This window comes from Ambystoma mexicanum, chromosome 1q, assembly GCF_040938575.1.
Source record: "Ambystoma mexicanum isolate Mex_15411 chromosome 1q, UKY_AmexF1_1, whole genome shotgun sequence".
NCBI classification, from domain to species: domain Eukaryota; kingdom Metazoa; phylum Chordata; class Amphibia; order Caudata; family Ambystomatidae; genus Ambystoma; species Ambystoma mexicanum.
In genome coordinates this window covers 478,527,638-478,545,018 of record NC_090922.1, presented here as the reverse complement: position 1 = coordinate 478,545,018, position 17,381 = coordinate 478,527,638, and the positions used below count along the sequence as shown (strand labels likewise).

Below are 17,381 nucleotides of genomic sequence, written 5' to 3'. Positions count from 1 at the left end.
AGCCGGATTGATGGTCATGAAGATTACCAACAGATTCAGCATGGAGGTTAAGCTGGGAGATGGCCAGTTTCTCCAGGAGCTTGCCCAGGAAGGGAGTAATGGAGATTGGGCGATAATTGGCCGGGCAGGAGGGGTCGGAAGAGGGTTTCTTGAGGAGGGGGTGCACAAGGGAGTGCTTGAGGGGGGATGGGAAGACTCCAGAGGCGAATGAGTGGTTGCAAAAGTCAGCCAGGGCAGGAGCCAGGGAGTCGATGTGGTCCTTGATGGTTTTGGAGGAACAGGGGTGAACCTGTTTAGACGAGGCTTTCATAGATCGGACTTGTCTGGAAACCTCATCAGCAGAAAAAGGTGGAAAAGCAGAGAAGGAGGGCGGAGGGGCGGCTGCAAGAGAGCAAGAGGAAGAGCCGGGAAGAGAGGGAGGGAGGAGAGAGGAGGAGAGCGAGGACAGGATGTCCTGAGTTTTTGAGATGAAGTGCGAGGCCAGTGCAGTGCAGAGGACCTGGGAGGAGACAAGAGAGGTAGAGACTGCAGCAGGGTTGTCCAGCTCCTTGCAGATTTTAAAGAGTTCAGCAATGTTGTTAGATGCCTCAGAGATGCGGGCTTGGATAAGGGCTCTCTTCTTGGTGAGGACGGAGAGCCGGTATTGTCTTTGGAGCATGCGGCAGGCCAGTTTGTCAGAGGATGAACATGAAGCACGCCATTTCCTCTCTGCCACCCTGCACTTGCGTTTTAGGGTGACGAGATCCGAGTCATACCAGGAGTTGCATTTGGCTTTGGGCTTCAGGCGGATTCTCATGACGGGGGCAAGGATATCGAGAGTATCAGATATAGAGGAATAGTGCATGGAGAGGGCTGTGTCAGGGTGGGAGTCAGCCGAGGGGGGAGGAGGGGGCGAGAAGGTAGCAGCGAAAGCCTCAACTGACACGCGCTTCATGGGTCGGATGACCGAGAAGGTGGGTGGCAGTGAAGAGGGTGGCTTTGCCTGTGGGGTAGGGAGGGAGAGGTGGGAGGATAGGAGAAAGTGATCGCTCCAGGAGAGAGGAGTGGAGAGAGGGAGGGAGAGGGTAAGGTCAGAAGAGATCAGAGCATCAAGAGTGTGCCCTGCAGAGTGAGTAGGCCCAGACGGGAGAATAGAGAGTGAGAGAGAGTTGCAGAGTTCGCGAAAGAGACCAGTGGGGAAACAGGAGGCATCGAGGTGGATGTTGAAGTCACTGAGAAAGAGGAGTTGGGTGGTTGAGGACAGGAGTGAGGAGGAGAGGTCAGCCCACTCAGAGAGGAAGGAGGAAATTTGACCAGGTGGCCGATAGATAGTAGCCACGGTAAGGGAATGGCTAGGAGAGAGAGAGAGTCGGCAGACAAGACATTCAAAAGAGGAGTAGGTCTGCGTAGGAGTGACAGTGGCAGGAATCCACTCAGGGAAGATAAGGGCAACACCACCCCCTGAACGGTTGGGCCTGGGCACGGAGAGGATCTTGTAGCCGTCAGGTAGGAGTGTGTCGAAGCTGGTGGCAGAGCTGGCAGTGAACCATGTCTCAGTGAGACCGAGGACGTCGAGGTCCAGTTCCTCAAGAAGGCGACAGATATCAGAGGAGTGCTTGATGGCAGAGCGAGAATTTAGAGTGGCAATGTGGAGAAGGTTGCCACCCTTGAAAAACTTCCGGGGAGGGGTACAGATCAGAGGTACGCCCTGCGGAGGTGTTAGAGAAGGAGTTGAAGAGGGAGCAAGAGAAGGGGCAGGGAGGGAGGGGAGAGGCAAGGTAGCCGAGGACAGAGGAGGGGGGACAGCGGGAACGGAGAGGAAGTTGATGAGGCGTGGGAAGCATTGGGATGCAACCGTTTTGTACCAGGTAGTGAGGCTTATGTGCTTACAGGTGTCTAGTATGTATTACCAAAATAGTTGTCCCACTGTCTGTATTGTATTGTCTGTATATCAGTTACAGAAAGGATTAGATCCACATGCCTCAGTATTACGTTTGCTGTTGCTATAGTATCATTGACTGGTTTGATAAACCTGTATTTATGAAACACAGAGGCTTTGACTTCTGAAACCTAACACTTTCCAATGTTTTAGGTGGAGGTAATGGGTTGCAGCAATCAGTAACAAAATGGGGAAGTTTGGTTGAGAAGAGTTAGGACCCGGAGTGAGTGAGGGCGCCAATCTGACACTTTGCCTAGGGTGGAAGAATTCCTTGCACCAACCCTGGTTAATATCAGTGTGTATAGGCCCATATTACCAAATTACTGTGAACGTAAGCATTTTCACTTACCTTGGCTTGCCTGGAGTTACGGTCCTCTCGAGGTTCGGGACAAGGCAATACCAGCTGCTCCTGCTTGGTGTTGGTGTTGGTGTGCTCCGGCCGTTCTGCTCCCAGCCCTGTGTCACAGGATGCAGAAACCTGGCATAGAAGAAAATGCAAAATGATCAGGGTGCACAATTACACTTAAACTAATGCAACGTGCACCCAAGGGAAAAAAGAGGCAAAGCAGCATGTAGCAAAAGCGACAGCAAATCTTGACTATCTGTAATTCCCCTGGATTTGGTAGGGTATTATGAAAGAAAAATGCTGTCAAGAAAATATTAAGGTCAAGTTTGTAGAGGCAATATAATCAAATTACATTTGGTTACATTTCTCATTAACATAACACTTATTATTACAGTGCTTAGAAGCAGCAGGGATATGTCATGGGGCACTAGTAAACCTGATCATTGTAGAGCTATGTATTTTTAAAAAAGGACTCGTGGTGTTGATGGGTACATATCCTCATTAATGTTTCTTTTTAACGGCACACTCGAGTCTACTGCATATTGTGCCACAATTGGATAGGTCAGAGATTTTAAATGACACCGCTTTTTTCTATTCCTGCTGCAAAATGTGCTGTAAAATGTGCGGTTTTAACCTGGGATGGGTACCGCTCCCTTGCGTCACTCAGTGTAGGAATCTCTGCCCGTAGCAAAAATCAAAAGTAAGTGAACATATCTTAAAGAGAAATATACAAATCTAGTTCAACTGACTTTTCCTTTTAGAAGAAAGTACACAAGACAAATGAGAATTTGCCTTTCCAAAAACGTAATCAATGCTGGAAAAATACCTGAGAGAGGAGGATTTTCAATAACTACGCTGGCAAAGTATAAAAGGTGCTCACCTTTGAAACCTAACAATTTATAATGATATTCCAAGGAAACAGGATGGATCACTGGGGCAGCTCAGCAGCAACAGCTGATTAGTGGGAACACAGAAAGTCATGCAGGGGATCAAATTCAAGCTGAAATTAATCTCCCTGGCCATCCATTGCGCCTATTGGTCACATACACACGTTTTAAAGGAGGGCAGCAAACCCACAGCTGCCTAAACTCTGGCAGTTACCCACAGGCTCAAGAATGTTGTGATGGGTGCACAGAGCAGCCCCCTGCATCAAATACCATCTGAGCTCTGAGGCACCAGGCTTGACATTTAGGATTGCCGTTCAAATGTCAATATCAATGTTTTGCTAAGAATCTGTCCTGCAATATACAGGACTAGTAAAAAGTGTGGCTTATTTTCCAGTCCTAACATTTAACAGGCACCCAGCACTTAAGCATACATTGCACGTAAAAAGGCATATCTACCCACACTGGCAAAATAATTCTTAATTCAAGGCTCTACAAGTGGACGAACTTTTGCGTTTAATTGCACCAGACACGTTGCATTCGTTCTGCGAAGTCGGTTATAGGTCTCCTGTGCTATGTGAGAAATCTGAGGGCATTCTCACATTCAGACCCCACAGAACCCCCTTCGGTAACCAAGAGAAAGGTATGGCTGCCAGATCCCGACCCCGGGAGTACATCTACGAGGGAGAATCACCTGGGTGGATGATCCTGAGGGATTGGAAAAGGAGGGGCATAGGGCGAGACATGGTATTCCCCCCTTTCTAGTCCTGACCTACTCTACTGCCCTCTAATGATGAAGGGTATTGTCATGCCTGCCCTACTTTACACCAAGACCTTCTGACAAATATTCACTTTCAGAAAAAAGTTAGGGGAGTTGAAATCTCAGGACAGCAAAACCCTTCAACTAACTTAGCCTCCAGTCCCTATAATAGTAAACCCAACGGTGAGACCCCATTTTTTTTCTTCCCCATTAACCCCATCCACTGAGACTACCAGGGTGAAAGAACTGACGTCCACAATCTCTAGTTATCATTATCCTGATAAAAGAAGGAGGAAATGGCTGGATACTTCATACCTTAACATTGAGAGGGAAGAGAGAAAGTTAACAATACCCCTTTCCTATCATAAGATCACCCCTAGAGCAGAAATATGGTATTCTCCCCTTCTTGATAGTGTCTTGTCTGACGCCCCTCAGCCTTCCTAGGATGTATTCAGGCAAATTCTGCTCTTTTCCCCAAACACCACTTAAGTACTGGGACGAAGAGGAGATCAAGACTGGTACAGATTTCCTATGAGAAACACCATTATAGTATTGAGAAGATGCAGACCAAGGCAAATCAACCTCTCAATTTTACATGTCCCCTTAACAAGGCTAGCCAGAGTCAGGCAATTGACTTTCCCTATGCACACCTGCAGCCCGTAAGACCTTCAAACCAGTATAAAAAGCACCCAAGCACTCAGTGGTTGAACAAAGTAAGAGGATGGATGGAAATCGCAGCTGAGCTGGAGTATCCCAGGACCAGAAGGCAGAGAGCACCCAAGCACTCAGTGGTTGAACAAAGTAAGAGGATGGATGGAAATCGCAGCTGAGCTGGAGTATCCCAGGACCAGAAGGCAGAGAGCAGACGCTGAGACGCTTGCCCCTGCAGATTAAGGTAGGGAGGAGGAAGCGTGTGTCTCCAAGTAGCCAAAGTCCGGAATTGGGAGGAAACGCAATTCCTACAAGACTGTGTAAATTGCTCATTCCCCTGGGAATTGAGAAGGAGCCCAGGAGTGTCTGAGGGGCAGAGGGCTTGATCGTGACCTCAGCGGCTGATGCCGAAGTCAGCAGAAGCAGCCGCGTGACCAGTGAGTTCTCTAAGTGGAAGAAACCCAGTACGCGAGTCAGGGCTGCTATTGGTACAGTGGGTCTGAGCGAATGCGTGCAGGCGGCACGCTAATGAAGAGTCATAATGGAAGCAAAGCAAAAGTGTGTAGAAATTATTTATTGACACAAGAAACAAAGTAGAGTAGTCGCCTACAAGAGTGTACGTTCTCAAAAGACTCTGTGGTTGGAAAAGGCGCTCCTGTGAGGGAGCTGTGTGAAAACTGCAGTGGGAGCCAAATCCCAAAAGCAAATGAGAAGCCCCTATAAGGAAAAGAGGGGCTGTGTGAAAAGCGAAGTTTAAGCAAAATCCTAGAGTAAAGAGAAAGACTCTTCAATATTGTAACAAAGCACTGGGGTGGCCCCCAGACAGCCGGTTGATCCAGGAGGGCCACAGAGACCCCACAAGGAAAACAGAAATAAAAGTGAAAGAGACTTTCCATGGCTATAAAGGAGAATTGGGGTGGCCGCAGGCAGGAGGTTGATCCAGGTGGACCAAAGAGACCCCAAAAGGAAAATAGAAGAAACATTGAACAAGTAAGGCAGGTTGAGCGATCTGTAGTGGGTCGACCGTGCAGTCTGACAACTGCGCCATAACCAGCAGGGCCCTAAGCTGCATGAAGAATGGTGAACTGAACTGTAATATTATACAAGAGGCAACAGTGAGCCAGTTCCATATTTTGTGGAGTGTAAACCAGTCAAGAGGCTCCGGCTCAAGGCGAGGGAAGCCTAAGAGACCCTCTACAGAAGAATATTCTGACAAGAGAAGGTATTGTGAACTTTTATCCAGTAAATCTGACTTGAAAAGAGAATCCTAAGACTTTGTGGAACTTTCTAAAACCTGAGTGCTTTGAACTTGGGGAAGGGAGCTGCAGAGGAGCTCCACTGTTATACTAACTTTATACTTGAACATTTCCTGAGTTCCTTAAACTTGGGGAAGGGAGCCAGGAAAAGTTCCATTGTCTCCCTAATCTTACTTTGAACACTATTGAGTAGGCCAAATCCCATTCACCCTATTATTCTGTAGGAGTGAGGGCAAGCATAGATTTTGACACAGACAGACATTTACTTTTGATTGACAGACTTAGACTCCCCTTAGTTTTCCTTTTGTTAGGGAACATTACCCCCTTAGATTTAGGGCAAGTTAGGTATTTTCTCATCCGGACCACTGAAATAAAGTTTTTGAAACTCTACCTTAGTGTCTGTGTCATCTCCTGTTAGCATGCCTGTCTCACAACTATTTTTGCAAGCCAACACAGAGACACAGTATTTTGAAAAGAAGAATGGTGGGTGAAATGGCAAACTCAAAGCATGGTTTTTATCATGAAAGAAAAGTTGTCTTTTTATTTCTTTAATCAGGCTTTGGCTGATGAACATGCACAACACAATTTGACACAACTGCACAGCAAAGAGACAACGCACATGGTTACTAGTCTTTCCATCTATTTTTTTCCATTGAAGATAAGTACTATCGAATCATTTCCAACGAAATAATGTGTATCGAATGAATGTCTTAACTCGTTTTTAACCCTTAGCACCAAAAACAAAATGTAACCCTTTACCCCCAAAAATATGCATTCGATGCATATTTTTTTATTGGAACAAATTCGATGGAAATATATTCGATGGAAAGTCTGCATACCAACTCACATCATATCCACCCCAGACAGTGTACAGCAAATACTGCAGCGTTACATGTAAGAGAGCACAATTACCACAGGTGCATTGAAGTCAAGCTTGTTTTATTTGGCGTTTGCTGGATGGAAAATCAATTCTCCCTTCACAACAAGCACACCAGAGATACAGGCTGCCGCAAAATAGCAGACCCTGTAATTAAGCAATATGCCCGAGCGGCGGGGCATTAACGAGTCAGGTAATGCCCCGGGGGCCCATAGTTATAAGCCCGAGCGAAGCAAAAAATAAATAAAAATAAATAAATAAATAAATGAACCAGAAAATGGCTGCCGGGAAAGGGAAAACGGAGTCAGTTTTCCCTTTCCATGGCGGCCATCGGGAGTGGACACGCTGGGAACAGAACCACAAAAAACAAAAATCTATGTACCTGGATCCCCGGTCAGGAACGAAGGCAGCCTCCAGCCGTGTGGAGGCTCGGAACGAAGATGGCCCCACTCCGAGCCTCTACACGGCTGGAGGCTGCCACGCCACCCGCCATGGACAAAGGAGGCAGAAGGTAAGTGGGGTGGGGAGTTAAGGGGGGGGGAAAAAGAATACACATACCTTAGTACCCGGCGGGGGGGAGGGGGAGCAAAGGCAGCTTCTCAACCGTGTGGAGGCTTGGAGCGGGGATAGACCCGCTTCGAGCCTTCTCATTGGCTGAGGGGCTGCCACACCCCCCGCCGGGAACAATGGCCGTGGAATCACAGCCGGGAAATGCCCCGGCGAAGGCCAATCAGAATGCTTGTTTCATTCTGATTGAGCCCTGGCCGGGTACTAATATTGAATATGTGTTGTTTGGCATTTTGCCTTTCTAGCACCTACTTTCTTATGCATACATTTTTAGGCAATTGAAATTGCTTTTCTGTTGTGGCAAGGCTTTATCCGCCTCACAACAGGTGGCCGTGGCTCTCTCTGCAGCTGCAACCAGCTCGGCTAAGCCACCCCACCACGCTGGCTCACAGCACAAGGCCTCAGCTCAGAGACTCACTCCACAGCACTGCAGCAAGTGAATGCAGTGAAGAGCCAGGGCCCCTTGTCATTTATCAAATGGAGCATCACACCGTCAGGGCAGGTCTGCAGAGGTCCGAGCAGACTAGTTAAGCCAAAGACTGCAGCTGTTACATTATGGTCAGGCATGCCGTGCTCTGGAAACTGCTGGTCCGCAGCAGCCAGTTAGGGTAGGTAGGCTAACCATGCAGTGGCGGAACAGCAGCAGAGCCAGTTTACTGTGCCCTTGTGTCACGAGAATTCAGTCAAGGCAGACTCGCCTTCTGTGGTCAGCAGTAGTCCCTAGAGTCTCCATCCAGTGTCCGAAGGCAGGGCAGATTCGCCCTGCCTTGTGTCAGCGCAGCAGTAGACATTAAAGGCTTACATACCATCGACTTGATAGGCTTTCTTACCTATTGCGAGGTAGGTCCTCTTTACTTTGGTTTTCTTCTCTATCTTCTCCAGTGAATCAGTTACAAGGTTCTTTTCATGCAGGAATCGCTCAAATCTCTCCCGTATGGCCGCAGTCATGATGCAAGCTCTCCCTTTCTACATGGGAGGGTGCAATGCTTAATAAATGACAATGGAAGCACTTGATGTGGCATCCAAGCTCTTGCCTTAGCATGGGCGGTTCTATATGTCCTCTCTCTGGCAGAAGGCACAGCTCACTGGATCTGTGGGGTCGGATGGTGCCTGGCTGTCTGCAATGATGCCGGGGGATGAGCTGGATTAGCAACCATGAGCTTAAACACTCAGTCCAGTCCAGACAAAGTAGCGCTGCACCCGCCACTCAGAGGGATGCATCATGGAGCTTGCGCTTTGTCTTAAATAGGTTGTGTTTTTAGCAGGTGTCTCCTGTTGAAAACAAAAAACTATTTCAAGGACATAAAATCTCAAGTACAGGGGTAGCAGGGGAGATGCCAGGGGGAGCAGCTCCAAGTCTGTGACCATAGGGATCACAGCTGCAAGCCCTGGTGACCCCAAATTACGTCCATGCATCTTGCTTTCATGTAATGTGTAAAATGCCCTTTTGTTTGTATTTTGTTGTCTTAGCAAATCAATAAAAAATGTAATTTAAAAAAAAAGAACGTTTAATGCTCACCATTGACCTTGCAATGGAATCTCGACGCTGCACTCTGATGCTACTTGTCCAACACGTTTGTGGGCATTTGTATTTTCTCAATCTAAGGATATCAGAATCCCAAAGGTGTGCCAATTTAAATGTGACAAAGATGTTCAGCCGTCGCTAAAGTTCACCGAATTTGGGGCTAATTAATGCACCCATGCTTTTGAAAGCAACATACCTCTAGGAGGAGTGCTTTGATATTAAACATCTTCAGTGTTAACTGATAGCACCTAATATTTAAGAGCCAAGATACCATTGATTTTCTAATGTCCAAAATATGATAATAATTCTGCAACTATAGCCTCGACTGATTAGGGATTAAATAGCTGTTGACAGCAACACTGGTGGCAGCACAAGATTCAGCTCACATGCAATGACACTAGCATCTTACAATGGGATGCATCATAAAATGATCAGGCACGACCCATCCCTGCTCTATGGGCCGTCTCCTGTGCCCATTGATGGACCACAGAAGTTTCTGGAGTGGGCTGGGTTATGATGACTGCCTGCTGTGCAGGCCCTCTACACTCCCATTGCGGATCCCAACAATCACCCCTTAGAATCCTCTGATGCTTGTCCAACGGGCACTCAATATACCTTTTGTTTTGCTCAGGTGTGGAGGTGGGACAAAAACATACCAAATCAATTCAGATCGCTGTCTTCTCACTGTGATCGCTTGTGGGAACTCGTCCCATGTTCGCGCTGCTATACTCATGCAAGATGCACTGGGCAAATTCTCACTCCCGTAATATTTTTGGAGGCACCAAAATTATTTTTTAACTGTCATGTTCTCTTTTTTCATCTGTCTTCATCAGGTATCTGCCAGTGAGGGATCATTGTGTATGGATTGTATCCAGGCCCCTGTCACACTATTGCATTCCATTAAGACAATTCTCACAGAAATGTTTAAATAATGTGCAAGGATCTGGATTTGTAAATGTACAGGGTAAGATGTTTTGTATTAACTCCCACAGGGGTGGGTGGGGTTCGGGGGGGGGGGGTGAGTATTACTCTCTACTATAACAAAGCCAGACCTATTGGCTTTGCCAATGCTTGTTAACTAAAGCTGGCAACATAGCTGGTGTCTCCCAGTCTCCAAATCCTGGACAGTCTAGAGTAATTAGTGCTAGGTGGCACAATGGAACTCAAAGGATTCAATATGGCCAATGAGTTTTCCCATCGATTACGAGTCAAGAGTTGAGGTGGATGCACCCTTTGCATTTTTTCTTATTTGTGGCAGGTATTTGTGTACATATAGAGCAGACAGATGAGAACATTGGTGCCCTTCTCAACCAGAAGGCCTGTATCTCGCTTATTTTACATGCACATGCCAATGACTTTTTCTTTCAGCTTTACCTGAGGCTAGAAAGAGTTTTTGTTCTCTGCCTCAGCTTTCGAAGATACAAATTAAAGCATGGCCCCAGAGCAGAACATGCGCATCTTAGTGAAAGCTCTGTTACAGCAGTGGCCATTTTGGCTATATGTGATTTCATCGACGAGATTATATGCAAATATATGCAGGGGGTGACCCCTGTGCAGCCCTGCTTTATCTCCCCCACCTTAATTATTACCATTACCCACCTTCACATAGATTTGCGGTCAAATTTGGCAGAATGAATTGGATGGATTAGGCAAATCTCCTGCGATTACACATCCCTACCCTGCCATTTTGTCGGAACAAGTGGAACTTTGTAAGTTGGGTATAGATTTGTGAATGATACTTCTAAAAGCATGGTTTGTGTCCCAGCTGCTTGGTACATTGATGTATTCTTCATCTTTGTGATGCACTACATGTTATTACTCCTGTTCTTTTCCTAAAAGCTACCCTGCACCCCAGGACCCAAGAATACTAAATTTAAGATGCAAGGTCTTTTGGCTTTGCCAATGCTTATTTTTAAGTGACTTTTTAAGTGAGACACAGGGTGTCAAGCAATTTTCTCCATAAAAATTACCATGTTCATTATTACTATTGTTCACTTCTGCAGTCTAAAGTTTTCAATTTTCAAATGATGAAAGACAAAGCATTCGACACTGCCAACATTTTAACGATTAAAACCGGACAGATTCCTATCAACATGAATCCCTTTACTCTGTGCCGAGTAATAACACATATTTGTTCATCAAAAACTCCAGTACACAGTGAAGAATCATTGACTCTTAAGAGGGTCAGTATGTATCTTCTCTTACCAAGAATGCTTTGCGTTTGATGTTTTGAATCATTGCCAAATTTCTGCTGGCTTACGGGTAGACTGCAGACTTGCAGAAGTGAGGTGGGGAGGTAGGGAGGCCCGTGCAAATGTTGTGAAGCAGCAGTGGCTGCACTGGCAGGGACTCACCTTACAGGCACAATATAAGCGTTCATTGCGCTTCTCTCTCACCATGTTGCAGTATGGGGTTAGTGCTTCTGTGCTTGCAAGATTTCTGGCTCCTCAGCACTGGGAGTCAAATAATTGGTAGCTGCAGGTGCGGCTTCATGCAGACTTCAGACCCAGCTAAAATCAATTTAAGTAAACTACAAAGATGTTCTTTCAGGCAGCTAGAAAGCAATCTCTAAGATAATTAACAGAGTATCTGACTGATCTGATATAATTTGCTTGCTTTTACTACTTTTCATTTTGTCCCCCTTCCCTCATTTGCTTTTTTACATTTTTCAACACTTCTAACTCTTGCTCATGTTCGACCCTCGTTCTCACTCTCCATCTATCTCCACCTGTTCTCACCTTACTACCTATACAGTCTTCATACAACCTCATCTCAGTTAACGTTACGTAAGAGACATGAAGATAGATGGTGGCTTGCTCTAAGGTGGTATCTCCAACAGGGGTTGTTTCTTTAGATGAAGAATGAGATAGAAGCTCTGAATCCACTTGGTTTGGATCAAACTTGGGTCAATCCTATTAACCCTTTTAAATCTCTGGGCTTGGCAAACCAGTGTGGATTGGCATACTATGGGACCTGTTGGTAAGTACCCCCTGTACTATATAAATCGGTATGTCGGGAATTGCAAAAAATGTCACTGTGGTGATCATTTCCTTCCAGGAGATACTGGATGTTTCTAAAAGCAAGCAAGCTTCTAAAATAACTGATTGCATTCAATAGCAACATCCCTCCTTGGCTATCTTTAATGCATTATATAGTCTATAGACAGAGGTAGGGGGTCATTATCACAGAATATTAATTTTGTAGGATAAGGCAGCAAAGTAGCCAACATTCCTATAAAAGGTGCATAGTGTAGAGACTGGTGTTTTCTGCGTTTCCCTATTAGACATATTTTTCAAATACCTTTATTAGACTACTAGCAGAAGTACCCGTTCTCTGGATGCGTTCTGTAGACAGACATGATAACACTGATCCTGTAGGTCCCTGTTCCGATTCGTTTATATCTCGATGTGCTTTGCACCATGAAGTAAACTGCACTGAGAATGGCCATGTGTGACTGGCTGCCATACCCCGGAGCAGAGATTGGGAAGTGGCCAGAGTTGGTGTGCTGCTGCATACTGAGACCTTCTTTGCTCTCTCCCCACATGTCACCTCACCCTGGAGTGGTGCATTGCGGTGCAAATATCTTGGAAACCATCCGTCCTAGAGCCTTGACCTGGAGTTTTGTTCCTCGTGTCGGTACTGGTCCTTCTACGACCACATTGATGTTTCACCGATTTCAGGCATCCATCTCATGTGTGAAGGTGCTGGAATCCAGGGAAAGGGGTGGGGTGTCCAAATGTCATGTAGCTAGAAATGTTCAAAATGTCCTAACAGGTAACTATGTAAAATGTGATGCAGATTGCTGAAACGTTGTGGAATTGTATAAGGAACAACGCTTCACCACAAATGCCGCCACAAACAAACACATTTTCACTTTTATGATGCATGTAGGTACCATACTAACGTGCACATTTATCATCCTCTAGAACTTAGATATCACAATAGACAATAGGAGAAGCTGGTAGGGCTGCAATATACATTGAAGTTGCATAATTAGGCATCTCGTGTGATTACCTTGAAAACCAATCATGGCTATGCAAAGGAGGACTCAATTCAAAATAAGCAAAGTGCATTACACCATATATTGTGTAAACTGATGTACTTGAATGAAATGTATGCACATGTTGTGGTCTTTATGGACTGCAGTTTTCTTGAACATCAGGTGGTCAAATCATGTGATGTGGAACCTTGAGTGAGTCATGAGGCCCCTCCACTCCTTGACCACTGATTAGAAAGAAAACATTGCATCTGCCATTGTTTCATTCAATACTATTGCCATGTAATCCACTGACTTTGGAGACCAACAGGCCACCAGAAGCCATAACATTTTCGGACTGGAAACAAAGAACTGCAAGAGGGGAAAAACCTGGAAACAGGCCTTATCTGAGCATGGTCTCTGGAATAGGTTACCTATGTAGATCAGATGGGCATCCTTAATCCTACACCTAAAATGGACTTGAACAACCTATTCTTTAAAGGACATCTTGCCAAGCACTGATCGTGCCACTCAACACTACCTCTCCCCTATGCATAATTCCTCCAAACCCCACTAACATATGCCGGAAAATCTGATACCCCGTGTAACAATTATAAAAAAAACCCTGGGGCCATATTACAGAAGCTTTGCACTGGTGAAAGTGCAAAGTGTCACTGTATTAGCAGTTATAACTTGGTGCAAATTCAAAGTGCATGCTTTTTGCAATAGGGCAGTTTTTGCTCTAATGCTTATACCATGAAAAAAGTGCACTTGTCATGGTGCAAATGATTTCCAATATGGCCACAATATTTTTGCAGTAGGGCAAACTTCGACCTAGTGCTAATATGGAGCAATTTTGCACTTGCTCTGGTGCAAAGTTTCTGGAATCTGGTCCCAGGTGTGTCCCCTATGCACATCACTCTGTTGCTTCCCAGCTAACTTTGCACTATAAATCCAATATATACGTGCGTACATACTTTCCCATATTGTCCCAGCCACTTCCTTGTTTGTCCCTAATCCAGGCCAGCAGGATATATCGGTTACAATATTGTTGTTTATTATATCTCTGATATATTCCATCAGTTAAACTACTTGTCTAATTAACTGGAAGAAATCCTTCTCCATAACGAGAACAGAAAACCTCTTCCATGAGTTGAAACAGCAAATTCATTCGGATTCTGTTGCGCACACAACACTATCATGTGCATCAGTGGCAAGACTTTCTCTTTCAGGAATCGCAGGAGGAGGAGAGTTCAATTCCACCCTCAAGGGCTAAATCAAATGTATAACATGTTTGGTGACTTGCTTTTGCTTTATACTGTGTCTGGAGGTAGTTACATCTGTAGAGTGTGCGATACATAAAGCTTTCATTCACTCACTAACTCACTGTGTGCTGTTCTTACATTGCAGGTGAAGCTGTGAGAGCATACAGCTTCAGAGCATGTGCTACAAAAGATGCCTGTGATGTAGGAATTCTCAGCATGGAAGGGATCAAAACATTCCAGTTTGACTATAAATGTTCAGATGCAATTCAAGTTTAAATGGGTTACTACCACCGACAAAGAGTCAATTTCCCATCCTTAACATAGTAATTAGGAGTAGGATTGTTGCTTGTGTGAAAGAAGCTTGCAGGATCAGAATCACTAAAGAGGAGAGTCTGCTTTCATGAAGAGGACCATTGTAAATGTGACCCTGCTTGACCTCCTTCCTGCATGTATTGGTCACAAAGTGGAAGTCTATCATAGAGGCAATATTGTTGGGGGGCGTGGCCAGCGCGCATGCCGTAAAGACAGACCTCCACGGAGCTCCGTCCGCGATCCTGAAACTATCGCACAACTTACGCTGAAACCGGGTCTACGAGACTTACTAAGGCCAGAATAGTGTGGGGGAACCGATCGCCAGCACCCGACAACAACTTTGGGTGGAATCGGAGACCGAACGGCGGAGAACGGGAAGCCCGAACTCGAGTCCCCCCGGGATTCCAAGATGGCGGCGCCCGCCGCAGAGTAGGAAAAGGCCAGCCTCGGCCCCCTGGGTCCCACCACGAACTGTTGCAGAAGGGGGCGGCTGCTGCGGAGGAGCCTGTCGCCGGCGGACATCTGAGAGCGGGAGGCCGGCGCCAGCGATTGCCAGTGTCGGCTGCGGAGGTGGATGAAATCGCGGCGCGGGCACGGCCGGGAGGAGGTCGCATTTGCCGCGGACGCTGGAGCGGGGAACACGGAGCAGTTCCGGCGGTGAGAAAACGCTTGAAGTGAGATTGGGTCCCCTTTACAACACTCCCCAGCGGGACCACCCGCAGTTTACCTCACGCAGTCCCAGCAGCCTGGGGGAGCGAGGCCTGGGGCCCAATACTGACTCCTGCGAAGAGGACTGGCCCGTTTGCTCTAGAGGCTGCCTGATACGCGGGTAAACCCGCGAGACGAAGACCCCAGCGGGCAGAACCCACTCACACCACGGGTGGCCAATAGCCTGACACCTACAGGCCGGTATCCCGTTGGAGAAACCGGCAGGAAGCCGAAAATACCGGACGCAACCTGTGGCCCTGGGCCTAACCACTCCCTGAGCAGGGCCCTCCATACTCTCTGAACCAAACGGCGGGAAACACCGGCAACCAGAAGCAACCGAGTACCCGAGGTAGGATCCTTTGGACCAAGTTCCCTAGTATCCCAACACAGGGATCGCCGACGGATCTTCACCCTGCCGGGGGCAGCACTTACAGATCATTAATCAGAGGATGTCTCCCCCCAGGTCCAAGCCGAAACTAGTCACGATGGATTCCTTCACGACAGTCAGGCCCCAACGACAGTCAACACAACAAGACCAAGAAACCCCTGAGGACCCGCCTCAACAAGAGGAAGACCTTAAACACACGCAAGTCCTCCAGGCGATAGCGGCCCTCCGCTCATCACTCGAGGGACGGCTTGAAGAAGTGAAATCTGACATGCAACTGATGCGGCAGGACGCCCGCAATCTAACGGAAAGAGTCACGGTGACTGAGACAGCCCTGCAGGAAAATGTTGAGAACACCCGAGATTTGGAGATGACGGTTAGAGACTTGGAACAGAAGGTAGCAAGGCTAGAAGCCCGCTCTGAGGACGCTGAAGGTCGGGCGCGCCGTAATAACATTCGTATACTGGGGGTCCCTGAAGATTTGGAAGGCCCGGACCCGACAACCTTCATCGAAACGCTCCTACAGCAGGAAATAGGGGCGGCAAAACTCTCCCAGGGGTTCTCCGTTGAAAGGGCTCACAGGTCTCTCCAGAGACGTCCCCCACCTGGATCACATCCACGCCCAATCATAGCTAAGATCCTAAACTTCAGAGACCGCGAAATCATACTCCGGTTCTCCAGAGAAGGCGGGGAGATTAAAAGAAATGGCTCCACAATAGTCATATACCCAGATTACACCCCTGCAGTACAGCGAGCCAGGAACTCTTACATTCCGATAAAAGCCCGGCTGAGAAAGCTCAACTTAAAATATATGCTCTTATACCCGTCACGACTCAAGGTTCTATATAAAGGAAAAGCAACGTTCCTGGAGACCCCAGCCGCAGCCAATATGTGGCTTGAGCATAACAACCTGGCGGACGACAAGGAAGACCCACCGAACTCAGATCGGGGATGACCACCCACCCCCGGATGAATGTGAGCGACGGCAATCCCTGCAGCAATTGAAAGGGAAGCAACACGAATCGTAGTTAAACGAACCATCAGGAAAGTTCTATCATTAAACCCGCTACATCGGACGCGAGACCCAAGGAGCACACAAGCGGCGGACAAACAACCCACCCCACCAACAAAGGTGTAAGCAGTTTGCTCACACACAACCTGATCCGGAAGGCCAGGAGTGGCCTGGAAGGCTCAGGAGCCCCTGAGCGCTGCAAGTTAAAAGCGGCTGCTAGGGTCAGTTTGGAAAGTTTAGTTTAGTTTTCCTCCCGTTCACCAAAATGGGATGTACACAAGTTAAAAAATCTCCAACCAGCGAAAGACCTGGGGCCGGAGCGAGAGGGCGGGCGAGGAGAAGACCAGGACGGTGTGGCAGGACATATGAAGGTAACAGGGGTCTGACAACTGTGAGTGTGACTCAATTACTCTGTAATGGCGGCTAAGATGAATATAAAGATATTGACCTGGAATGTGAGAGGTTTGGGATCATACCTACGCCGGAATAGGGTCAAGTCCTATTTAAATAGAAAGAAAGTACAGATAGCGTTACTCCAAGAGACACATTGCACGGCTGAATCCTTAGCGAAACTAAGTGAACACTGGGGAGGCCAGGGGGCCGGATCTTCGTACTCCAAGTATGCAAGAGGGGTATATACTTGGATTCACCCACAACTCCCTTTCCGGATAACTAAGACCGAGTCCGACCCAGAGGGAAGATTTGTAATAATCTGGGGCAGGCTAGAACAATCGGATATTTGCATAGTGAACTCTTATCTCCCCAATACTAACATCCCATCACACTTAAACTCCATGTACACTAAGATTGCACTAAACAGGCATGAAATCCTGTTTTGGGGGGGAGATTTTAACTGTGTCCATGATCCGATACTAGATAGGTCCCTCCCACACCCGAAAGGGCCCTCAGCAGCTACCACAGCCCTCTCCCTACTAGTCA

The 17,381-nt window shown here is 47.0% G+C and overlaps 1 protein-coding gene and 1 long non-coding RNA gene across 2 annotated transcripts in view; one reads left to right on the top strand and one right to left on the bottom strand.

Moving 5' to 3' along the window:
* LOC138521590 (phospholipase A2 inhibitor and Ly6/PLAUR domain-containing protein-like) overlaps positions 1 to 14,301 on the top strand; it is a 176,952-nt gene extending 162,651 nt beyond the window's left edge. Inside the window, exon 5 of the mRNA XM_069634539.1 lies at positions 14,171 to 14,301. Coding sequence (XP_069490640.1) covers positions 14,171 to 14,301 — 131 coding nt within the window. The remainder of the gene's footprint in view (positions 1 to 14,170) is intronic.
* LOC138521599 (uncharacterized) overlaps positions 2,338 to 17,381 on the bottom strand; it is a 135,230-nt gene continuing 120,186 nt past the window's right edge. The window contains exon 3 of the long non-coding RNA XR_011283079.1: positions 2,338 to 2,396. This is a non-coding gene — a long non-coding RNA (uncharacterized lncRNA). The remainder of the gene's footprint in view (positions 2,397 to 17,381) is intronic.